The sequence below is a fragment of the Coenobita brevimanus genome, chromosome 23 (genome assembly GCF_032717465.1).
Source record: "Coenobita brevimanus isolate Jiangsu-jjx chromosome 23, ASM3271746v2, whole genome shotgun sequence".
In the NCBI taxonomy this organism is placed as follows: Eukaryota; Metazoa; Arthropoda; class Malacostraca; order Decapoda; family Coenobitidae; genus Coenobita; species Coenobita brevimanus.
In genome coordinates this window covers 56,898,880-56,921,401 of record NC_136976.1, presented here as the reverse complement: position 1 = coordinate 56,921,401, position 22,522 = coordinate 56,898,880, and the positions used below count along the sequence as shown (strand labels likewise).

Here is a 22,522-nt window from a genome sequence, read left to right as displayed (position 1 = left end):
CTCTACACTGAATGACAAGCCGATTAGTTTTCTGTACACCATGAAACCATTTACTATGCTGGGTAGTAACCACATAACCAAATTATGGCGTCTGGTGGTTTAGTGGGAAACTGCGGTGCTACAATCAGATTGAGCCAGTGAAGGTTTATATCTAAGGGGTGGTTGGGGTTATTGCTCACATAATGTCACTCAGGGATGAGTGAGGCTGGTCACACTCATCTTGAATGTCAGGATCAAATTGCCTTGCCCCGGGCTCCAACGCTCCTCATGGGGCAATGCAGGATTGGATGATCGATGGATGGATGGATAACACATACACCAGATTACTGGTGTCCTCCATTCATAAAATATCTGTAACAGTTGGACTTAAACAGCTGTAGGTTGAAGTTTGGCTGGAAACAATTCTGGGGAAGCGAGTTCCAGAGAGACGCAGTTCGGGGAATAAAAGAATTCTGATAGGCAGAAGTTCTGCAATATGGCTGAGTGACATTCCAGTCATGAGCGCTACCAGATGCCCGTGTAGCACGAGGGAAGGTGTGAAGAGGTGGCACAATGCATGCAACTTCGTCTGAGCATTTGCCACATAAATATCTGTAAAATGATGCAAAGGATGCAACATTCCTTCTTAATTGTATGGGAGGTAGTTTATTTATAATAGCAAGGATATTAATAATTCCAACAGCTTTGTTCTGAATTTTGTTTAGTTGTTATAATGCAACTTGCATTATTTTACAGATATTTTTTTGGCAAATGCTCACACGAAGTTGCATCTATTGTGCCACCTTTCTATGCCTTCCTTCGTTCTACAAGGGTATCTGGTAGTGCTCATGACTGGAACGTCACTCAGCCATACTGAATATGTTTGTTGATGATGCAAAGATTATGAGGAAAGTAGAAGTTGAAGAACACTGGAAAATGCTGCAGGAACACCTGGACAGGATCTAAGACTGGAGCCAGGAATGGGATATTAATTTCAATGAAAAAAAAAAATGTGCAAAATATTGGAAATGGGAAAAAGTACCTAGTGGTCATCCCTGAATTACTCGATGGGAAAGAAACCGGTCATAAAAGCAAGAGAAGAGAAGGACCTGGGGGTGTTGGTCCGGGATAATTTGTCACCCGAAAATCACATTAACAAGACTGTCAGAGAGGCATATAAGCTCTTGACAAACACATGAGTGGCAGTTCATTACACAGATGAGACGACAAAAAAATTTATAGCGTCTATGATCCGCCCCAGGTTGGAATATGTGGCAGTGGTGTGGTCCCCACATAAGAAGAAAGATATAAACACAAACGAGAGAATACAAAGAACAGCAACCAAGGTGGTCCCTAGCCTAGCAGATATATCGTACAAGGAAAGACTAGACAAGCTGGGTCTGCCTTCCTCAAAAGAAAGAAGTCATATGGGCGACAAGATTGCAGTGTTCAGGGCTTGATGGGTGCAGACAAAACTGACAGAGAAAATCTACTTGCAGAGGATGAGGGGGCAAGAAGAGGACATGGAAAAAAATTTAAAAGGGCAAGTTGCTTGAAAGATATTAAGAAATACAGTTTTCTATATAGATGCAATGATCTATGGAACAGCCTGGACAAAGAAATCATCCAATCCAAAAACTTAAATGCATTTAAAGCTAAGTTTGACCGGCTGAGACACAGTGATGGTACCCGATGAGCGTACCTCGTTTTCTGTATATCACAATCAGGTAAGTAATCCCTCTAATATCCGAACGCCCAATATCCGAACATCCCCACTAACCGGACATAATTTTCCTGGGATCCAATATTCCCAAAATGGGCCAAAAACCGCAAAAAAAATCGAAAAAAATCTGACTTTTTTCCCTCCCATAATTTGAATTGCCATGTGGCGCCAAACAGCTGTTACACCATGGTCCCTTCACCCCTTCCTTCCTCCCCCTCCCCTGTCAGGGTTGCCATTTGGTATTTTTCATTACCATGTGTGGGCCAATTTGGTAATGAAAAATTCGTTTGGTAATGAATCAGAATAATGCATTACCAAATGGATTTTTCACATGTATGAGGATACACAGGATGGAGATGGTGGATTGTTTGCTCTCTCTGATTAATCTGCTACCCTACATAGCGTGAAAATAATCAACATGGTGTTAAGTATAAGGAGAGTGATTACATGTATTTCCACTTGTATATATAATTAGTGAAGAATAAATGCTAGCTTTATGAATTTGGTAATGAAAGTTGAGGAGATTGGTAATGTGGCCGTTGCGATCTGGCAACTCTGTTACCCCGCCATCATCAACAGTCACAGCCAAACTCCGATCGAGAGCAGATGCTCATAGCAGTGCAAGCCACAGGTGCTTATTTTTTGTGAATAAACAGTGAATAAACTGCAATACCTCGCCACTAGAACACACGGGAATTTACAGTATTGTGCAGTGTTAAGAAATTAGAATTTAGAGTGCAGAGGATTAACTGTGGACTGCATACTGGCAGTTCAAACCAGTCCAGGAGCCAGGGACTTGTAAGTACCCAGAATGTTTAATATTGTATAAACTCACCTCTAAAACCTCATTTTATGGTTCTTTTGCATTTATTTCAGTCTTTTATGTCCCTTATTGGTGTGATTTGGGTCTTAAATAGGTGCAATGCATGTCCAAAGGGAGTTGTATAGGTGTTTTTCTGAGTTAGGGTCCGTAAGTACAAGTCCAGGAGGCTGGGGCCCAATATCCGGACAGGATCACTATCCGGACATGCCTTTGGCTCTATTACGTCGGATATTAGAGGGATTACTGTACATACACACACACACACACACACACACACACACACACGAACAGCCGGAGAGAGAGGTCGTCCCAGGCATCGCTCCTAACCTTGAGTAGTTTCAGGAATTTTGTCTGTCCTGTCTCCTAGGGTCTTTCTTTAAATTTAAAATAATGAAAGTTGGTAGACTACCAAAAATGTAAAGATTTGTTGGCAATAGTATACGTGAATGTTTGTGGCTTATTCGGTAACAGCTGTTTAGGTACTTTACCGGTACGTTAAAGATGGCCGAAAATGTAAACAATGAGGGAATGAAATTTCAAGGATTTGATGCTAATACTAATGTCATGGACCTGGTGAAAACATTAATTATGAGGATTAGTGAACTCGAAAAAAAAGTAGAGAATCTAGTGATAAAGGATGTGTCAGGAAATACGGAAACCACCATACAGAGTCTAATCCAGTCCAACGAAACAGCCAATGAAGAGATTAAGAATTTGAAGAGGGAAAATGTTGAACTGAGGAGGAAACTTGAAGAGAGTACTAATAAAACGGAGAAGGTGAGTAATGTACTAGAAGAACACAAGGCAAAGTGGGCACACGTAGAAGAAGAACAGAAAGAAGTGGTCAGCTTAAGAGAGATCATCCAGGAAGAAAGGGAAATCAACAAGAAAGAAATGGAAGAAAATGTAGTGAAAATACTGAAGAAAAAAGAGAAAATAGTGAGAGAAACTGTAGAAAGGAACAGATGTGTGGTAGTATTTGGAAACAGGGAAGAGGAAGAAAAGGTTAGGTTCGCAAGACTCGAGAGAGACATGAACATGGTGAGAGGAATATTAGGCAAGATTGACCCCGAAGGAGACAAGTGGGTAAAAGAAATTGAGGAAGTAAGGAGGATAGGGCCTTATAAGAAAGGGGAAACAAGACCAATGACAGTCAAGTTTACAACAGAAAGTGTAATAAATGAGATACTTAAAGTGACCTGGAAATTAAGCAAAGAGGCGGGGATGGAAAATATTATAATAAGAAAAGATCTGAATGAAGAAGAAAGAGAAGTTTTAAAATCATTAAAGGAAGAAGTAAAGGAAAAAAATGATAAGAGGACAGAGGAAGAACGTAATACTTTTTTTTTGGAGAGTATTGGATATGAAAGTAAGGAAATGGTATTTAAGGAAACAGAAGTGAAGGAAACTAGGGGGGATGGTTGTGAAAGATCAGAAGTTGAGGATGTGGTACGGACAGAGAGTAGGAGAGAAGAGGGTATTAATAATGTCAAAAATAATTTGAAGGTGATATATACTAATGTTGATGGTTTCATATCAACAAGGATTGAAATTAATGATTTCTTGAGAGAACATGAACCTGATGTCATGTGCTTTGTAGAGACCAAATTAAGAGAAGATATTGATGTTCATTTGGGAGATGGTAAATACAAACTGTGGAGAAAAGACAGAAAAGAAAAAAAGGGAGGAGGAGTGATGATAGCAGTGAAGAACAACATAAATGTAGATACTGTGGAAATGGGAGAAGGCAGGGCTGAAGTGATATATATGAAATTAGAAACTGGAGAGAATGTTAAGAGAGATATGGCGGTAGTGTATGTTCCCCCAAAGACGAGAGCATGGAAGAATGACGAATACCATGAGATGTTGTCAGATATGGCTAGCTACTTGCAAAAAATAATTGAGAAAAGCAATAATATAATGTTGGTGGGTGACTTTAATTGTAAAGAGGTGAACTGGGAGGAATGGCACTCGGGAGGCGGCGAGGATTCGTGGGGTACTATGTTATTAAATATAATAATGAATAATGTGATGACGCACTGGGTCAAAGAAGAGACACGGTTTCGAGGTGAGGACACACCAGCAAGGTTAGATTTACTGTTCACCAAAGAACCCGATGTAATAGAATCATTGGAATATCTCTGTCCTTTGGGAAAAAGTGATCACGTGGTCACTGAGTTCCAGATGTTAATAGGAAACGTCGAGCCAAGAGACGAGCTTCATAGACAGGGAAGATACAACTTTGGCAAAGCAAATTTTACAGGATTGAGAAACTTTTTTGAAAATGCGGATTGGAGAAAATTCAGAGAAACAAGAGAGATACAGAGGAAGTGGGATATCTTTCTAGACCTCTATAATCTGGGAGTGGAAAAATTTGTACCAAGAGTAAGAGGGAAAGAAAACAGGAAAAAGGAGTGGTTTAATAGAAGGTGTATGATAGCCAAAAAAAAAGAGAGATAAGGCGTGGAACAATTGGAGAAAGAGAGGTAACGACAGAACAAAGGAAGAATATAAAAGAACAAGAAACGAATACACAAGAATACGTAGGGAAGAAGAAAGGAATTTTGAAAAAGGTATAATTGACAAATGCAAGGATGAACCCAAACTGTTTTATAGATTTGTTAATGGCAAACTGAAACAAAAGGAAGGAATCACCAAGCTGAAAGTAGATGGAGAGGTCTTTAAGGATGCGGCAATGCAAGCAGAAATAATGAACAAACGTTTCCAGTCAGTTTTCACTAAAGAAAAGGAGCTTGTGGAAGGGGAGGGAGTGATTAGAAATGTTCCGGTGATGAAAGATATAAAAGTGGAGGTGCAGGAAGTGTATAAATTACTGGAAACTCAAGATGTAAGGAAAGCCCCAGGACCTGATGGAATTTCTAATTGGGTACTGAAGGAATGCAGAGAACAACTGGCGGATAAAATTCACAGCTTAATTGTATGCTCACTGGAAGAGGGGAAAGTGCCAAAAGAATGGAAGAGGGCAAATGTGGTACCAATTTACAAGGGAGGAAACAGGGAAGAACCCCTGAATTATAGACCAGTGTCTCTAACCAGCATGGTCGCAAAATTGTGTGAGAGAATCCTGAAAGACAGATGGATAAAATATCTGGAAGAGATGAATATTTTGGCTGAATGTCAGTTTGGATTCAGAAGTGGAAGGTCATGTGTTTCAAACTTGTTGAGCTTTTACTCAAGAGCGATTGATGTGGTACAGGAGAGAGATGGTTGGGTGGATTGTGTGTACTTAGACTTAGAGAAGGCCTTTGACAAGGTACCTCATAAGAGACTAATGTGGAAACTAGAATATATAGGAGGACTAAAGGGGAAACTTCTGGAATGGATGAGAGACTTTTTGAGAGACAGACAAATGAGGACAGTAATAAAGGAAAAGATGTCTGGTTGGAGGGAAGTAACAAGTGGAGTCCCTCAAGGCTCAGTGTTGGCGCCAGTAATGTTCCTGATTTACGTAAATGATATGGTAGATGGAGTGAACAGTTATGCGAGTCTGTTTGCTGATGATGTAAAGATCTTGAGGAAGATAGAGGTCGAGGAGGATTGTAAAATACTGCAGGAGGATTTGGATAGGATACACAATTGGAGCCGGACGTGGGAAATGAAATTTAATGTAAAGAAATGTAAAATATTGGAAATGGGTAAAAGTACCAGGAGACCATCACTGAATTATTTTTTGGGTAATGAATTAATCACAAAAAGGAGAGAAGAGAAAGATTTGGGAGTGTTGGTCCAAGATAGTTTGTCACCAGAAAAGCACATTAACAAGATAGTTGGAGAGACTTATAAGCTCTTGACTAACATAAGAGTAGCATTTCATTATATGGATGAGGAAATGATGAAAAAATTGATAGTGGCCATGATCCGCCCCAGGTTAGAATATGCAGCGGTAGTGTGGTCCCCACACAAAAAGAAAGATATAAACAAGATTGAGAGAATACAAAGAACAGCAACCAAGATGGTCCCCAGTCTGACAGACCTGTCATACAGAGAGAGGCTGGAAAAACTGGATTTGCCTTCGTTAGAGGAAAGGAGAAAGAGGGGAGACATGATTGCGGTGTTCAGGACCATGGTGGGAGTAGATAAAATTGACAAAGAAGATCTGTTTGTATGGGATAAGAGAGCAACAAGAGGACATGGAATGAAATTGAAAAAGTCAAGCTGCTTGAAGGATATCAAGAAATATAGCTTTCCTTACAGAAGTATAGACTTATGGAATAGCCTGGACAAAGAGATCGTCCAGTCTAAAAACTTAAACGAGTTTAAAGTTAAATTCGACTTATTGAGAAACAGCAACGGAAACCCACGAGCATAGTACATTCCGTGTATATCACAATTAGGTATATTCTTAAATATTTGGAACGACTCATACAAAGAGGTGGTGCATGAGAAAAACATTCATGTGTGTAAAGGTAGACTTGATAAATGTGGATATGGAGACAGGACAACACGAGCATTGCTCAATTCCTGTATACTACAAATAGGTAAATACACACACACACACACACGTCGTAAGCAAGATTTTAGAAAAACTAATATGATGAATTTGGGTAAATCACCCGCAAAAACACAATATGATAACAGAAAGACAATTTGGTTTCAGAAAGGGAAAATCATGTGTTTTCTAACCAATTAAGCTACTATGATAGAGTTGCAGAAATTATACAGAAAAGAGATGGCTGGGTAGACAGCATACTTTTGGATTTCAAGAGGGCATTTGACAGAGTAGCACACCAAAGACTTTTATGGAAACTGTACCACCAAGGAGGAATCCAAGGCAATCTGTGCAATTGGATGCAAGATTTTCTCAGTATTAGGGAAATGAGAAGAGAGCTAAAACAAAATTGCTCATCATGGAGAGAAGTGACAAGTGGAGTTCCACAGGGCTCGGTGCTGGCACCATAATTTTGCTTTTAGTATATATGAATAACATAGCCAGCAACACTGGAAATGGAAGCTACCTTAGTATGTTTGCTGATGAAGCAAAAATACAAAGGGAAATTACAAACACAGACTCTTACACAGAGCTACAAGAGGAATTAAAGAAGTTTCATGAATGGAGCAACAGATGGCAAATGGCATTCAATGTGGACAAATGTCATGTAATAAAATTTGGTAAAAGTGTGGTAGGTGGGGGTGCCCATCATTCACCCACTTAGTGTTGGCAATACTCTGTTTTTAGGGTAGCTCTACATTGAGTGGCAAGCCAAATGATTTCCTGTAAACCAGGAAGCATTTACAACGCTGGGTGGTAACCTTATAACCAATGAACACGTGTTCCCTATGTGACAACAAGTCGGTTGGCTGATGGTTAGTGCTCCTCCCCAGAAAACAACTCGTTGGCTGAGGGTTAGTGCTCCTCCCCAGAAAACAACTCGTTGGCTGAGGGTTAGTGCTCCTCCCCAGAAAACAACTTGTTGGCTGAGGGTTAGTGCTCCTCCCCAGAAAACAACTCACTAAAAATACAAACAAGAAGTCTCGGACCAGGACTGACCAAAAGGTGACAACTAAGGACCGAACTAAGGACTTGGTACGGACAGCCACATGGAGTGTGAGGGGTGCAAATGATGAGGTGAAAGAAAGAGAGATTGTCCAGGTGCTTGAGGGTGCAAAAGTGGAAGTATGTGGATTAACTGAAACTAAATGGTGAGGTGAGAATGTGAGAGAATGGGAATATGGATGGGTATATGCATGGGAGTAGGTGAGAATGAGAGGGCAAAAGATGGAGTGTGTATTGTTGTGAGTAACAGATGGAAGGAGAATATAAGAGAGTATGGATCAGTTGGCTCAAAGATTGTGTGGGTAAGATTGAAAGTTGGACTACAAATGCAGTTGTGTGCGTGTATGCGTCAATGCAAGATCGTGCAAGCAGAGTGAGAGAAGAGTTCTGGACAAATGTGGAAGTGTGCATGGAAAAGTTTGAAAGGAATAAGATTATTTTTTTATTGGAGATATGAATGGAAAAGTAGGGAATGAGAAGGTGGATGGAGTAGTTGGTGAGTGGGGTGTGCCTGCAGAGATGGATGAGAATGGCAGTGCTTTAGTGGACATTTGTGCCAGGATGGGGCTGGTGATAGCTAATACCCTCTTCAGGAACAAAATGATCCACAGGTATACACGGCAAGTGATGAGAAAGGTGGGTGATGAACTGAATGAACGGAAGGCAATGATTGATTATGTGTGTGTGGATGAAGGGATAAGATGTGTAATGGATGCAAGAGTATATAAAAGTTGGGGGAGTGGACTTTCAGACCACCACTTAGTGGTGGTCAGAATTAAAGCCCAAAGAAAATGGAGAAATAGAAGAAGGGAAAGGGAAGAAGTAGTACATACAAGGAAGGTGGAAAAGTTACAAGAGGATGGAAAAAAGGCAGAATACAAGAGGGATGTGGAGGAGCGATTGAGTAAATATGGATTGGAGCAGATGGGGGATGTGGAAGGTGTGTGCAAGATATTCACAGAAGAAATCTGTGCAGCATGTGGGGTGAAGAGAAGACGAAAGGGGGTGCAGGGAACAGCATGGTGGGCTGAAGAGGAGAGAGAGGCTGTGGCACAAAAAAAGAAAGCATATAGTGAGTGGAAGAGAAACAGGGGTGTGGAAGAAGTTGAAAGACAGAAGAGAGAGTTATATGTAGAGAGGAAGAGAAAGCTGAAAAGATTAGTAAGATATGTAGAGAGTAAGAAGAGAGTGGATGAGGAATTTGGAAGGAACTTGAGTGTAAAATGGAGGGAATGAAGAAAATGTTCTGGAAAGAGGTAGAGAAAGTTAGACAGGGTGCCAAAGAATTTAACTGGGGATTGAGAGCTAAAAATGGTAGATAACTAGAGGAGAAGGGAGAAAAAATGAGCAGATAGAGAGAACATTTTAAGGAATTGCTGAACACAGAGAATGAAAGTAATGCAAGTATAAGTGGCTGGGGAATGGCTGGGAGAAGGGGGGATGTGAGATGAGTGGAAGAAATCAGTAGAATGGAAGTTGTGGAAGCAATGAAGAAAGTTACAATGGCGAAAGCCCCAGGAATTCATGGAGTGTGTGGTGAAATGCTGAGGCATGGAGGAAAGATAGTAGTAGAATAGATGTAGAAGATGTGCAGATTTACTTGGAAGGAAGGTAGTCCCGAAGGATTGGAAGTCAGGTATAATTATTCCCCTGTAAAAAGGAAAAGGGGGAAAAAGAAGTGTGTGGTAATCATAGGGGCATTTGTCTACTTAGTGTAAAAGGAAAAGCATATGGCAGGATACTTACTGACAGAATTAGGGAAATAACAGAGGAATTAGTTGGAGAAGAACAGGGAGGTTTTAGGAAGGGAAGAGGTTGTGTAGATCAGATATTCATTCTTAGATCTTTAGTGGAAAAGTTTCTAGAGAAGAGAAAGAAGTTGTATGTGGCCTTCATGGATTTGAAGAAAGCATATGACAGGATAGACAGACAAGGATTGGGGAATGTACTAAGAATATATGGAGTACATGGGAAGCTGTTGATGGCCATGAAGAGTATACGAGAGTGCTGAGGCCACAATGTGTGTGGATAGTGAACTGAGTGAATTTTTCTATTTGAAGCTTGGATTGAAACAAGGATGTGTCATGTCTCCATGGTTGTTCAATCTGTATATGGAAGGGGTTATAAAACAAATACAAGGTAGAGCAGTGGATGTTGGAGCAGCCCTAGTGAGAGAGGGCAGTGTTTGGAAACTCCCTGTACTGTTGTTTGCAGATGATACTGTGTTGTTAAGTGAAGACGAAGAGGACCTGCAAGGCTTGGTGGATGAGTTTGGGAGAGTGTGTAAGAAACAGAATCTAAAGGTGAATATAGGGAAGAGTAAAGTTATGGTCTTCGAGAGAAGTGAAGTCAGTGAATGTACAATGAGGCTGGATGAGAAGGAAATGGAAAATATGAGTTCGTTTAAGTATTTGGGCAGTGTGATGAGTAGGGATGGAAGTTTAGAGGGTGAAGTGCTTGAAAGGGTGCAGCAAGGAAGAAAGGTTGCTGGTTCCTTGAAAGCAGTGATAAGAAACAAGGAAGTGAGCATGGATGTGAAAAAGCTACTACATGACAGTATTGTGAAATCAACTCTAACATATGGAAGTGAAGCTTGGACCTTGTTGGAGGGACAGAAGTCAAGAGTGAGAGCAATGGAAATGATTTATTAGAGAAGAGCATGTGGAATCACATGGAGAGACAGATTGACAAATGAGGAAGTGAAGGAGCGTTGTGGTTTTGATGTGGATGTGATAGGAAGCGTTAGGATAAATACACTGAGGTGGTTTGGATATGTGGAGAGGATGGACACCAAGAGACTGATGAGGAGAATGTACGTGAGTGAGGTAGAGAGGGGGGGAGGGAGGGGGAGGCCAATGATGAGATGGAGAAATGAAGTGGAGAGGTATATGAGAGAGGGGCGTGTGAATTGGGAGCAGGGCAATGAAATGGCAGGGGACAGGGTGACATGGAGGGGATTTGTTTGTGGCCACCCCTTGTGGGATTAAGGTGTCTGGCAATAAACAGATAGATAAAAGGCCAGACCGGGACTATAAGTTAGGAAGTTCAACTCTACACACATCAGAAAGTGAAAGGATTCTGGTGTGATTATGATTAACAGACTATCACCAGCTAACCACGTTAATGAAAAAGTAAGGAACATGTACACACTGCTTACTAATATGAGGGTAGCATTCACATATATAAAGAAGACGTGTGTGTGAAGAAGTGTGAGTTTTACGTCAGGTACCCTTTTTTTGGATAAGGGCTAAGGCGTTGCCCCTGGGTAGAGGACTTTGGTTTGGAGCGTGTAGCATTTTATGACCGGATGCCCTTCCTGATGTCTACCAATGACCCTTGGGTGGATTCGATCCTCCGACCCTTCGGTCAGAGCGGAGCGCTCTAACCCACTGAGCCACGGAGAAAGATAATAACATCATTCATCAGCCCAACATGGAATATGCATCAGTAATCTGATCTCAAAAAACACACCGGTAAGACTGAAGAGGTGCAAAGGGCCACTACAAAATGGGCACCAAGCTTAAGGGATCTAAGCTATGAGCAAATACTCAAAAATTTAAACCTACCAACATTACAGGGGAGAAGGAAAAGAGGAGGCGTGACGTTATACAAATGCATCATAGGAAAAGAGAAAATAGACGTAAATGAGTATATAACACGTGGGGAAGCAACATCAAGAGGACACTGCAAAAAAAATTGTACAAAATGAAAGGTGATAAAGATGTAAGGAAATTCAGTTTCCCAATTAGAGCAACTGATCAGTGGAATGCACTACCAACTGAAATAGTGTGCCACAACTATTCATGAATAAAACATGTATGATAAAAATGGTTTAAAACACGGGACAGTACGAGCTTGACTCATTCCTGTAAAGATACAATACAGTAAGAATAATTATGTAAGAACACACACGCATGCACACATGCAAAGAAAGAAAGAGAGAGAGAGAGAAATTAAAATGTAATGTAGCAGAGGACAAGGTACAGTACATACCTAGTTTCAAGGAATGACTAATAAATGACAGCTACTCACTCTTTTTTTAGGGCTTCATTAAGGGCCTTCTGCTGAGTTTCTGACACACTGCAGGTCTGATTTCTCTTGGAAGCCTCCATATTATGGTATTTCTCCATCTGCAAAATTCAGTCATTTCAGCAAATTGTATAATTTTTGCCTGTATTAACTTAAATTCTAGATTCATCATATACATTAATATAAGCTTTTTACAGCTTCATAATGAAACATCAATAGCATTAACACAAAGATGAAAAAACTCTCAACATATGCAACACTAACATAGAATTAATACAAGAGACTAAGCTCACAGATCCAGTATTGCAATCTAACAAACTACATCACAAGGTCTCCCCAAAAAGAAACTCAACTTTTTAAACAGTGCACCAACTTGAAGGCATAACATGACCATGACAGGAACGCTGAATAAAGGCGAGTTTGAGCTTCAGTTGGACACTGGTGAAATCACACCAAGTCACTTAGTCACTAAGGTACACATGCTTGAGTAAACATGTGTTTAGTGCACTTGGCATATTTTCTCCTACCTCTTCTATCATCTGAAACTGGTGATCTATCAGGGTGAATTTCAACTTTGGGAACAAAAACAAAAAAAAGTCCAAGGGGAGTGGGCTGTGGCACCAGCCAATCAGGGTGGTACTCCCATGGGGAATAAGAATGCTAGTGATAGGGATAGCTGTGGCTCCTGTTTCACTAGCTGTCAGAATATCCTGACCATCCCCCTTTGCTGACTTTTTCAGTGTGACAATAACATGGTGAATATACTCTCCCAAACACTTTTCTCTATCTTATGTACTATTCTACGTGCATTTTACATATCACGCAATGTAACCCACTACATCACAGGGTTTGACGTCACAATAGACATGCAACCAGAAAATTTTGCCTCCACTACCTAGTAGCAGACCTCTTGAGGGACAGTGTGATGCAGGCACTGCCAGCGTAGTTTAGGGGACCAGAATGGCATGGGGCACGGGTCCGTGCTACAGGATATACGGCATTGCAGTTCCCAGGCTGCCACTTCCATCCAATAGAGGGGCCCAAAACTGGGAGTAGCACTCCAGGAGGCTGCCCAATCAGTGGGTGCATAATGGTGGGGCAGTTACAATGCCAAGGAATGCTTGGAGGGTGTCCCTGTAGCTGTCCTGGCAGGATGCCCTGAGGCCAACGCCACAGCCACTGGTCATGGCTGGTGGGCTATGGAGTCCCTGGTCCCATGCCTGAACTTTGGGCTGTGCAGGTGGGCAGAGCCTGTAGTTTGTCTCTCTCCCTATTTAATTCTAATGACATAGCAAAAAATGAGAAAAAGCAGAAGCCTGATGACACTAAATCACTCAAAGGGATCAGAAAGGCACCATGGAATGAAGGATTGAGTTGGGGAAGTAGTCAGGGCAATGATTAGGAGGTGGGTCAATGTTGGCTTTGTACAGTTTAGGTATAAGGGAGGGTCAGCCAGAATGACTGCCAGGAGGGATTGTTGGTATAAGATATTTTGGCAGGGAAGGGCAGATAGATGTGGTGGTGTGGGTGTGCTTGTTAAGGGGAAATGGATGGAATATGTCATGAATATAAAAAGTGAATGAAAGGATTATAGTGGTGAAAGTTTTGTTCAATAGGAACACATTTTTGTTTATATCAGAGTATGCTCCACAGGCTGATTTGGATGATGTAGAAAAAGAGATACTGGGATGACAATATGTGTGGTCAGTGGCATGGGGGATGATGAGATTGTAGTTTTGAGAGGCGATTTAAATATGGTCATGTGGATGAAGCAGCTCAAGGATATGAAGTGGTAGGTTGGGATTGCGAAAAAATGGTACAGTCGCCCTAAGAAGTGACAGCAGCGTATCCAGAAGAGTTTGCTCAGCGATAATGCACATACTCTCCCTTATATCTTTACACAATGAAAACTATGTAAAACTGTTACAGAAAACAATAAGTAAATGCTAAAGTACCAGTATATTTCAAAATTGTTGGAAGCAGTATACTAGTTATGATAACAGGAAATCCCAAACGGAACAAAGTGAAGTTTCAGAACTATCGCTCAGGGATAGTCAGGAATAATTTGCAGAGTTCAAATGTAGCATGGTAGAAAGCAATATATTTTTTATGCCCTAAGACTGAAAAGAAAAGAGCTTCAATAAACAAATAAAATCAGTCATTACTATTTATAAAGCAATTTCCATTACAATGCTAGGGAATAATTTAGTCATTTATTTCCATTTCTGTTCTCTCCATGGATGATGACAGAAAGCAGGAAAGCTACATAGGTTAGTAGGCTATTTTAAATGGTTCGATCAACAAGCACAAAAGGAGACAACTTTTACTCAGACATGCAGTTATTACACTCCATTTGGGCAATTTTCTTTTAAGAAAAATCTCTGGAAGATTTAATATACGCCAGAGGACTATCAGTGAATGAAATACAGTATAAAGAAAGGACCTTGAAAATTTGACGAGAGTCATAGCTCCTTGGAGAATGCCAACTTGTGGCATAGCATAGTATCCATCCATCCATCCCTTCATCAACCAATCCTATGTCGCCCCATAAGGAGCATAGGAATCTGGAGCTAGGCAAGTTGGTCCTGACATTTAAGATGAGAGTGACCAGCCTCACTCACCCCTAAGTGGCATTATATGAGCAATAAATGCCAACCACCCCTTGGATACACCCCTACACAAGCTCAATCCAACTGATGCACCTTAATTACCCACTAAAGCACCAGGGACCATAATTTGGTTATATGGTTACCATCCAGCATAGTACACGTATACCTCGATATACCATACCCCTAGATGCGATTCCCTGGCTTAACGATGGGGGTAGAAATACCACCATACCCCGCCTAATGATGGCCAAACCCTGGTTTAACGATGGGTTTTGATTTGTTTTACCAATTTGGATGATAGATAAAAATTATCTGTTAAGGTTGATTTAAAAACTGTTTTTAGACTTAGATTGATGTGTTTTAATCAAAGGTGGGATGAACACTGTCATTCTGGGGTACAGTTTACTAAGCCTGATTTTTTCCAGACTTATATTTCACAATTTTCAGATTTTATTTATGGTTTTATTGAGTTATTTACAGGTGTTAGGCTTAGGTTAGCTTCTTTTACAGCTGTTAGGCCATTTAGATTGGCTTTAAACTTGTTTTTGGGTTCATCTGGGTGGGCTTTGGACTTGACTGGGGGGGAAAACCAAGGCTGAAAAATACATCCCATTACTTTCCATGTTAAATCTACCCCGTTATATGATACCTCGCCTAACAATAGGTTTTTACCTAACCAGTTGCATCGTTAAACCGTGGTATACCTGTAAATGGTTTCCTTGTGTACAGGAAACCATTTGGCTTGTCACTCAGTGCAGAGCCACCCATAGGCAGAAGGAAGAGGAAAAAATGAAGGAAAGATAGACAAAACAGCGAGAGTAAAGCCACCCATAAGCAGAAAAAAGAGGAAAGCATGAAAGAAAGACAGAAGAGGAAAGATAGAAGAGAGGAAAGGGCAGACACCCACAGAAGCAGTACATCGAGTGAGTGGATGGAGAACGCCCCCACCTACCACAAGCATACTATGCTTCTGGTAGCACAGTATCCTCAGTGCACAGATGACTGGCAAGAGTAATAAAATGTTGAGGTTCATAAACATATCGAGTTCAAAACTTCCAGTCAGCACTTTCAGTTCAGCAGAACATAGCAATTTATTTAAAAAGATCCTTGGTGCATAAATGACTGGCAAGAGTAATAAAATGTAGATGTTCATAAACATATCACTGAGTTCAAAACTTCCAGTCGGCACTTTCAGTTCAGCAGGACATAGCGATTCATTTAAAAAGAAAGATATTACAGATTAAATGACAGAGCAAAAAGTGTGTGCTCTTGCATTACGAGAGTTTATAAACTCATGCACTGGCCTTCTTTACTGCTTAGTTTAACCCTTTGAGATTCTGATGACACTTTTTGGGGTCATTTCAAATCCAACTTCAGAGATTCTGATGACAAATTTATTCATCATTTTAAGATACTTTTGTATAATGTTCTCCCAAAATTGTGTTTAGGCGTCATAACAAAGAGACTTGGGCATGATGTCACGGAATGCTTGCTCTGTGCGTGGCGGCCAGTGCCCAACTGGTATGACTCACGGCTTTGCCTCTATCTATCTATTGCCAGACGCCTCAATCCCGTTTGGGGTGGCCACAAACAAATCGCCTCCCCGGAAAACAACTAACTAAAAAAACAAACAAGAAGCCTCGGACAAGGTCTGACCAAACGATGACGGCTTTGTCATTATAAATATATCATTGTATCCATCCATCTATCATCTAATCCTACGTTGCCCCATGAGGAGAGTCGGAGCCCGGGGCTTGGCAAGTTGGTCCTGATATTTAAGATGAGAATGACCACCCTCACTCATCCCTGAGTGGCATTCCGTGAGCAATGAACCCCAATCATCCCTTGGATATAAACCTTCATCGGCTCAATCCGACAGGAGCACCTTAATTACCCACTAAACCACCTGGTGCCATAATTTACCACCCGGCATTGTAAATGGTTTCCTGGTGTACAGGAAACCATTTGGCTTGTCACTCAGTGTAGAGTCATCCACAGGCAGAAAGAAGAGGAAAGAATAAAGGAAAGAAAGACAAAAGAGAGTGTAAAAGTTTTGCGTGGTTTAAACCAGATTTACATATCTTTACTACTTTTTCTTTCCTGAATATATTTCTATGGCAAGGAATAAAATTTTTGGTTTTTGCCTAAATTCAACTCATCATGATGGATGGATGGATTTTCTTTGTTTTCCATTTTTGAATAACTACAATAAAGTACAACTATTCAACTTCAAAATAATACCACAACCAGCACCCAATCATAAAAAGTGTATTTACACTCACTGATCCAAGAAAAAGATCGCAAAGCCAATATGTGGCCGAGAATCATAAAAAATTTTGAATCTTTTTCCTTTTGCTTTAACGTGAAATAAAATGCAGAAATTACCACAATCTATATACCATTGCAAAGGTAATTTAGTGTAGTTTGCACTGTTTAAACCAGATTTATATATCTTTACTAGTTTTTTTTTTTTTTTTTTTTTTTTCCCCCCCAAATACTTTTCAACGGCGAGGTATAAAATTTTTGGTTTTCGCCTAACTTCAACTCGTCATTTTGAATCTTTATATTTTTTGTTTTCTTTTTTTTTAACATATTACAATAAAGTACAACTATTCAGCATTAAAATGACACCAAAACCAACATTCTATCAAAAAAAGTGTATTTATCCAGAGCTATCAAAGAAAAGTATTGTGTCGAGATGTGGGTCAGCGCGAGAGCAGCTGACTCTAGCATAGACATAATCTGCCAGGCCCAGAAACCTGATGGGGTCAAGAGAAAAGGTTAAAATCTGTCATCTCATCTTACAACTGGAAATAATTTTGCATCAACTGGGAATAATGTAGTTAAATATAATTACTGTAAGTGAGGGGAAGGAATAAAAGGCAGTATGGTTTTGCTGCTACCACAGGTAGGGTATCCTTACTAAGAATAATTTCATTGTTGTGGCATCCTTACTGTTGCTACATCATCACCATAGCACTTGAATATAAGGTGGTACATTGCAGTCACAAGAATTTTCCTTACCTAATCTTGGGAACTAGAGCATCTGTTCTGTATTTAAAATCATGGGAAGCAAATAGATCAGGGACACAGGGTTATACTGCGTGCTGAGCAAGGAGTAATACATTACACATTCAATCGAATTGGGAAATGTATCTAAGTGTTAACTTCTGATACAGCATTGCCTCATGTTATTCATTCTAAGTATTTCTTAGCATGATATAACATTCTTTATATTCGATATGACATGATGGAGGCATAGCACATTTGCCTAACATTCATTAAGTTTTCCTTGAACGCACAGCAGTGCGGAGTGACCATAGCAATCTGAAACTCTACCATCACGTCTTGGGGTGACTGTACAAGGAATGTGGAAAGGGAATGGGTACTTGAGTTTGGGAAGGCAATGAACAAAGTTGTGTGCAACATGCATTTTAGGAAAAGAGACAAAAGGTTCTATCTATCTATCTATTGCCAGACGCCTCAATCCCGTTTGGGGTGGCCACAAACAAATCGCCTCCAAGTCGCCCTGTCCCCCGCCATTTCACTGCCCTGCTCCCAACTCACACCCCCCTCTCTCATATACCTCTCCACCCCATCCCTCAATCTCATCCTCGGTCTCCCCCTCCCTCTTCCACCCTCCACCTCACTCACATACACTCTCTTCGTCAATCTTTCACCCTCCATCCTCTCCACATGGCCAAACCACCTCAGTGTGTTCCTCACAACGCTTCCTATCACATCCACATCCACACCACAACGCTCCTTTATATCCTCATTCGTCAGCCTGTCTCTCCACGTGACTCCACAGGCTCCTCTTAAATAACTCATTTCCACTGCTCTCACTCTTGACTTGTGTCCTTCCAACAATGTCCAAGCTTGATACATACAAATCTAGGGGAAATAGTATCCAGACAGACTATTTCCTGCTCAGGAGGGCTGATAGGAAGTTGGTGAGGAATGTTAAAGTTATAGAGAATGGGGAGTGTGTGTGGCAACACAAATTACTGATATGTGACATGGTGCTTTGTGAGCGGGTGGTGAAGAAGAGGACCTATGCACCTGTGAGGAAAATACGGAAGTTGAAAGACCAAACAGTAACAGATGCTTTCTCTAGTGAGATAAGTAGAGTGGTAGCTGAACAGGGAGCTGTTGATAGATATGTTAATGAACAGTACAGGGCTCTCAAAAACAATCCCCTGTTAGTTACTGATTCAATCAGTGGATAGGTAAGGGGCCTCCCAAGACATACAGTAACATGGTGGTGGGATGAGGGTGTAGAAGCTGCAGTCATGGAGAAAAGGCTTTCCCAGGAATGGAAAGGGGTGGTAACAAAGACAAATTGGCTGCCATGCATAGGGCTAGATAAGAGGTATACAGGGCAAAATCTAAGTCTCAGAGACTTTTACTGGACAACCTAGAGACAGCATTATAACCGGTTGCTGAATGAGGAGTTGACTGGAAAAGGGAAGGTTTAGAGCCAATGGATCCAATGTTTGGCCCTTGGCCTTTGATTGATGCTGCAACTGTGAGCAGGGCAATTGGCAGGATGCAGGTGGGGAGAGCAGCAGGTGTGTCTGGGTTGACTGCTGAAATGCTGAAGGCCTCAAGAAGATTTAGGAATGGGATTAGCTACTGACTTGATTATATGAGTGTGTTTTCCCAGATGACTGGCTGAAGAATTTGGATGTAAATGTATACAAGGGGAAGGATGATGCCCTGGAATGAGGAAATTATTGAGGCATAAAACTTTTGCTCCATATAATAAAGGTAATGGAGAGAGTTCTGGATGGTATGATTAGCGAGTGAATATTTACGAGATGCAGTTTGGGCTTATGCCAGGCAAAAGGACCATCGATGTCATATTTATTGTTCGACAGCTTCATAAAAAACATATAGAAAGGAAGGTCTGAACTTTGTTTTTGTTGATTTGGAGAAGGATTTTGACAGGGTCCCTAGGGAGGTGGTGAATGGTCAATGAGAAAGCTTGGGATTGACGAGTGGCTGGCTGGAGTGGCTATGGCTATGTATGTGGGTGCTTGCACCCAAGTGAGAGTCAATGGAGATTTGAGTGATGAGTTTTCCATGAATGTTGGTGTGCATCAGAGGTCAGTCTTATGCCCCTTATTGTATATTACAGTGCTTGAAGCCCTTTCACTTGACTTCAGAGACGGACTCCCATGGGAGATGTTGTATGCAGACAATTTGGTGTCGACTGCAGAGAATAAAAGGGAGGTGGAGGAAACATGAAGGAGGTGGAGAGATGGTATGGGGCACAAGGGCTTGAGAGTAACTGCAGATAAAACAAAGGTTACGGTATGTAGGAATGGTGGTAGTAGTCAAAGAAGAGGGAGAGTGGCAACATGCAGTTTGCCACAAAGGTGTGGGACGTAATTCCATCTTGTGCAGTGTTTGTGATAAGTGGGTGCAAGAACATAAGTGGTATTAGAGGTAGACAGCAAGATAACGCTGGTTTCATGTGTGTGGTGTGTTGGAGAAAGCATATAGAGACTGCCAGACATGAAAGGATTCACCTTGCTGGTGAGTCTCCTGAGCATGTGGAAAAGTTTTGTTACTTGGGAGACATATTATGTGCTGAAGGTGTGGCTGGAGCTAGTTCTGTGGCTACAATGGGGAATTGTTGGAAAAAGTTCACAGAGCTGTTGCCTCTCCTGACATTGAGAAGGCTCTCTTTCTGTACTCAGGAATCTTTATATGATGCATGTGTTAGGAATGTAAGTCTGTATGGCAACGAGACCTGGGCAGTAAAGGAAGATGTTCGCAGGTTCAAAGGAACAGGAATGGCAATGATTAGGTGGATGTGCAGTGTGTCCTTGAATGTAAGGCCTACGGGGGCCAGGTTTACTATGGAAGAGTTAAGAGTAAGGATGGGACTGGAAGGTACTGGTCAGTACTAGTGATGAGCAGGAGCAGATTATGACAAGTGCTCATGGGCCCTTCGGGCCCATCGCACTTGCTCCTGCAGAGGGCTCTTGCACTGTGCGCATAAATGCTCCTATCTGTCACTCACAACCCAATGCACTCTTATGCTGATGACTCAACACTTCATAGTTCTTTTACATTTAGTACCTCCTTTACACAAGCTGATATTATAAATTCCCAAATAAACACAGCAATTTCTCTGAACCAGGACCTTTCTAAAATTAATCAATGGGAACAAACAAATCTGGTCTTATTTAATGCTCAGAAAACTGAATACAGTAAATCCTCGTTTTTCGCTACTTGGATGTTCCGCCAAAACCTTGCGAACCGTGAAACGTCGAATTGTGAAATTAAGAATCAATGGGAAAAATAGAGAAGAGTTCCAGTGGGACATGTACCTACCCTACCATAAAGTACTATAACACCAAACAGGCCGTATCCAAAATTAAATGAAGAGTGTTTACTGGTGCTAAAACAGCATAACACAATAAACATGTACTGTACCTGAAAAGACATTAAAGCTGTTATAAAGAGATGCAACACCAAAAATCCTTACCAAAAATAAAGTAAAGACTGGCTTGAGTGGCAAGTGAAGGTGTGTTGAGAGTGGATGGGCAAGTTCCTGATGTCACTAACCAAGGAAAAGCTGCCACTTTTCACCAGATTATTTAATTTTCGACATCAATGTAGGTCAACTAAACCCCGGTCATTTTATGTGCCCTCTTTGTCACTAAATGGAAGGAAGAAGTTATAAGAACATTATTTTACTCACTGTTGCAAGGAAGAGAGGCTGTAATACAGTCAAACAGAATCAAAAATTGGTGGGCTGAGTCTACTATCTCTGTACTGGGACGATTATTATTCTTTCCTTCCTTAAATATCGATGAGCTTTATTTTACATCCATTTCAGGTATCTGTCCATCAAAACGAAAATAAATAGTGTTACGAGAAACATGTAACGATTCTCTGTTAAGAAATAGTAGCACGACACGGCTGAAGATTGTACGTTACAATCACAAACAAAACATGCTCACATGTGTCTACTGCCCAGCTGGACCTGCTGTGTATTCACGACACGGCTGGAGATCGTACGTTACCTTTATAAACAATAATACACTCATGTGTGTCTACTGCCCCGCTGGACCTGTTGTATAAAGATTATGGAACACTGTTGCATAAAAAATGGACAGTGCCTACAATGAGCATCAGTATGCATTGTCTGCTGAGTGTCGGCTGCTGGCTGGGAGCATCGAATTGTGGGGAAATTCACGAATTGTGAGACAACTCGGAAACTTTTTTCTTGTGCAAAAAACGAGGCGTCGAAGTAAAATGCAACCAAATACGAGGACTTACCATACATTAATTTCTTCAACAGAAAGAATTCATCAGACTCCCACATAATTTAAAATAATGTCAATACTGTATTCCCATATCCATTACAACTGATATCCAAGGTGTCACACTAAACACCAACCTAAGCTGGCCAGCTTATGTTAAATCCCTTGCTAAATATGCTTCTAAAAAACTGGGACTTCCATACTGAGTTCATGAATTATTCACTGACGAGCAGTTGGCCACAATATACAATCACTATTCGTTATACGTTGAACCGGTACACGATAATTCGCTACAACGATAGCAAAAAAGTTACACCCCAAAATCCAATTTACGATGAATTTCCCGCTATAACAATATTGCCATAGGAAAATTACGTACAAAGCACCAGGCGCACGCAAGGTGACTGTTGCTTGTCTCAGGCAAGATGGCCCGCAGCATGCAGAGCATTGTTTTGGTTCAGTTGCAGTCCCGCCACCCCTTAAAAGTCCTGTCTTTTCCACTCATTCATGTGTGCCCCCCTGCTATTGTCACCTCTCAGCCAAGCATCGTACTACAGTAGGCCT

At 41.0% G+C, this 22,522-nt stretch overlaps 1 protein-coding gene across 1 annotated transcript in view; it reads right to left on the bottom strand.

Annotated features, from left to right (window-relative positions):
• Positions 1-22,522, bottom strand: part of mbo (Nuclear pore complex protein Nup88) — a 177,059-nt gene that overhangs the window by 25,301 nt on the left and 129,236 nt on the right. The window contains exon 13 of the mRNA XM_080267290.1: positions 12,073-12,170. Coding sequence (XP_080123416.1) covers positions 12,073-12,170 — 98 coding nt within the window. The remainder of the gene's footprint in view (positions 1-12,072; positions 12,171-22,522) is intronic.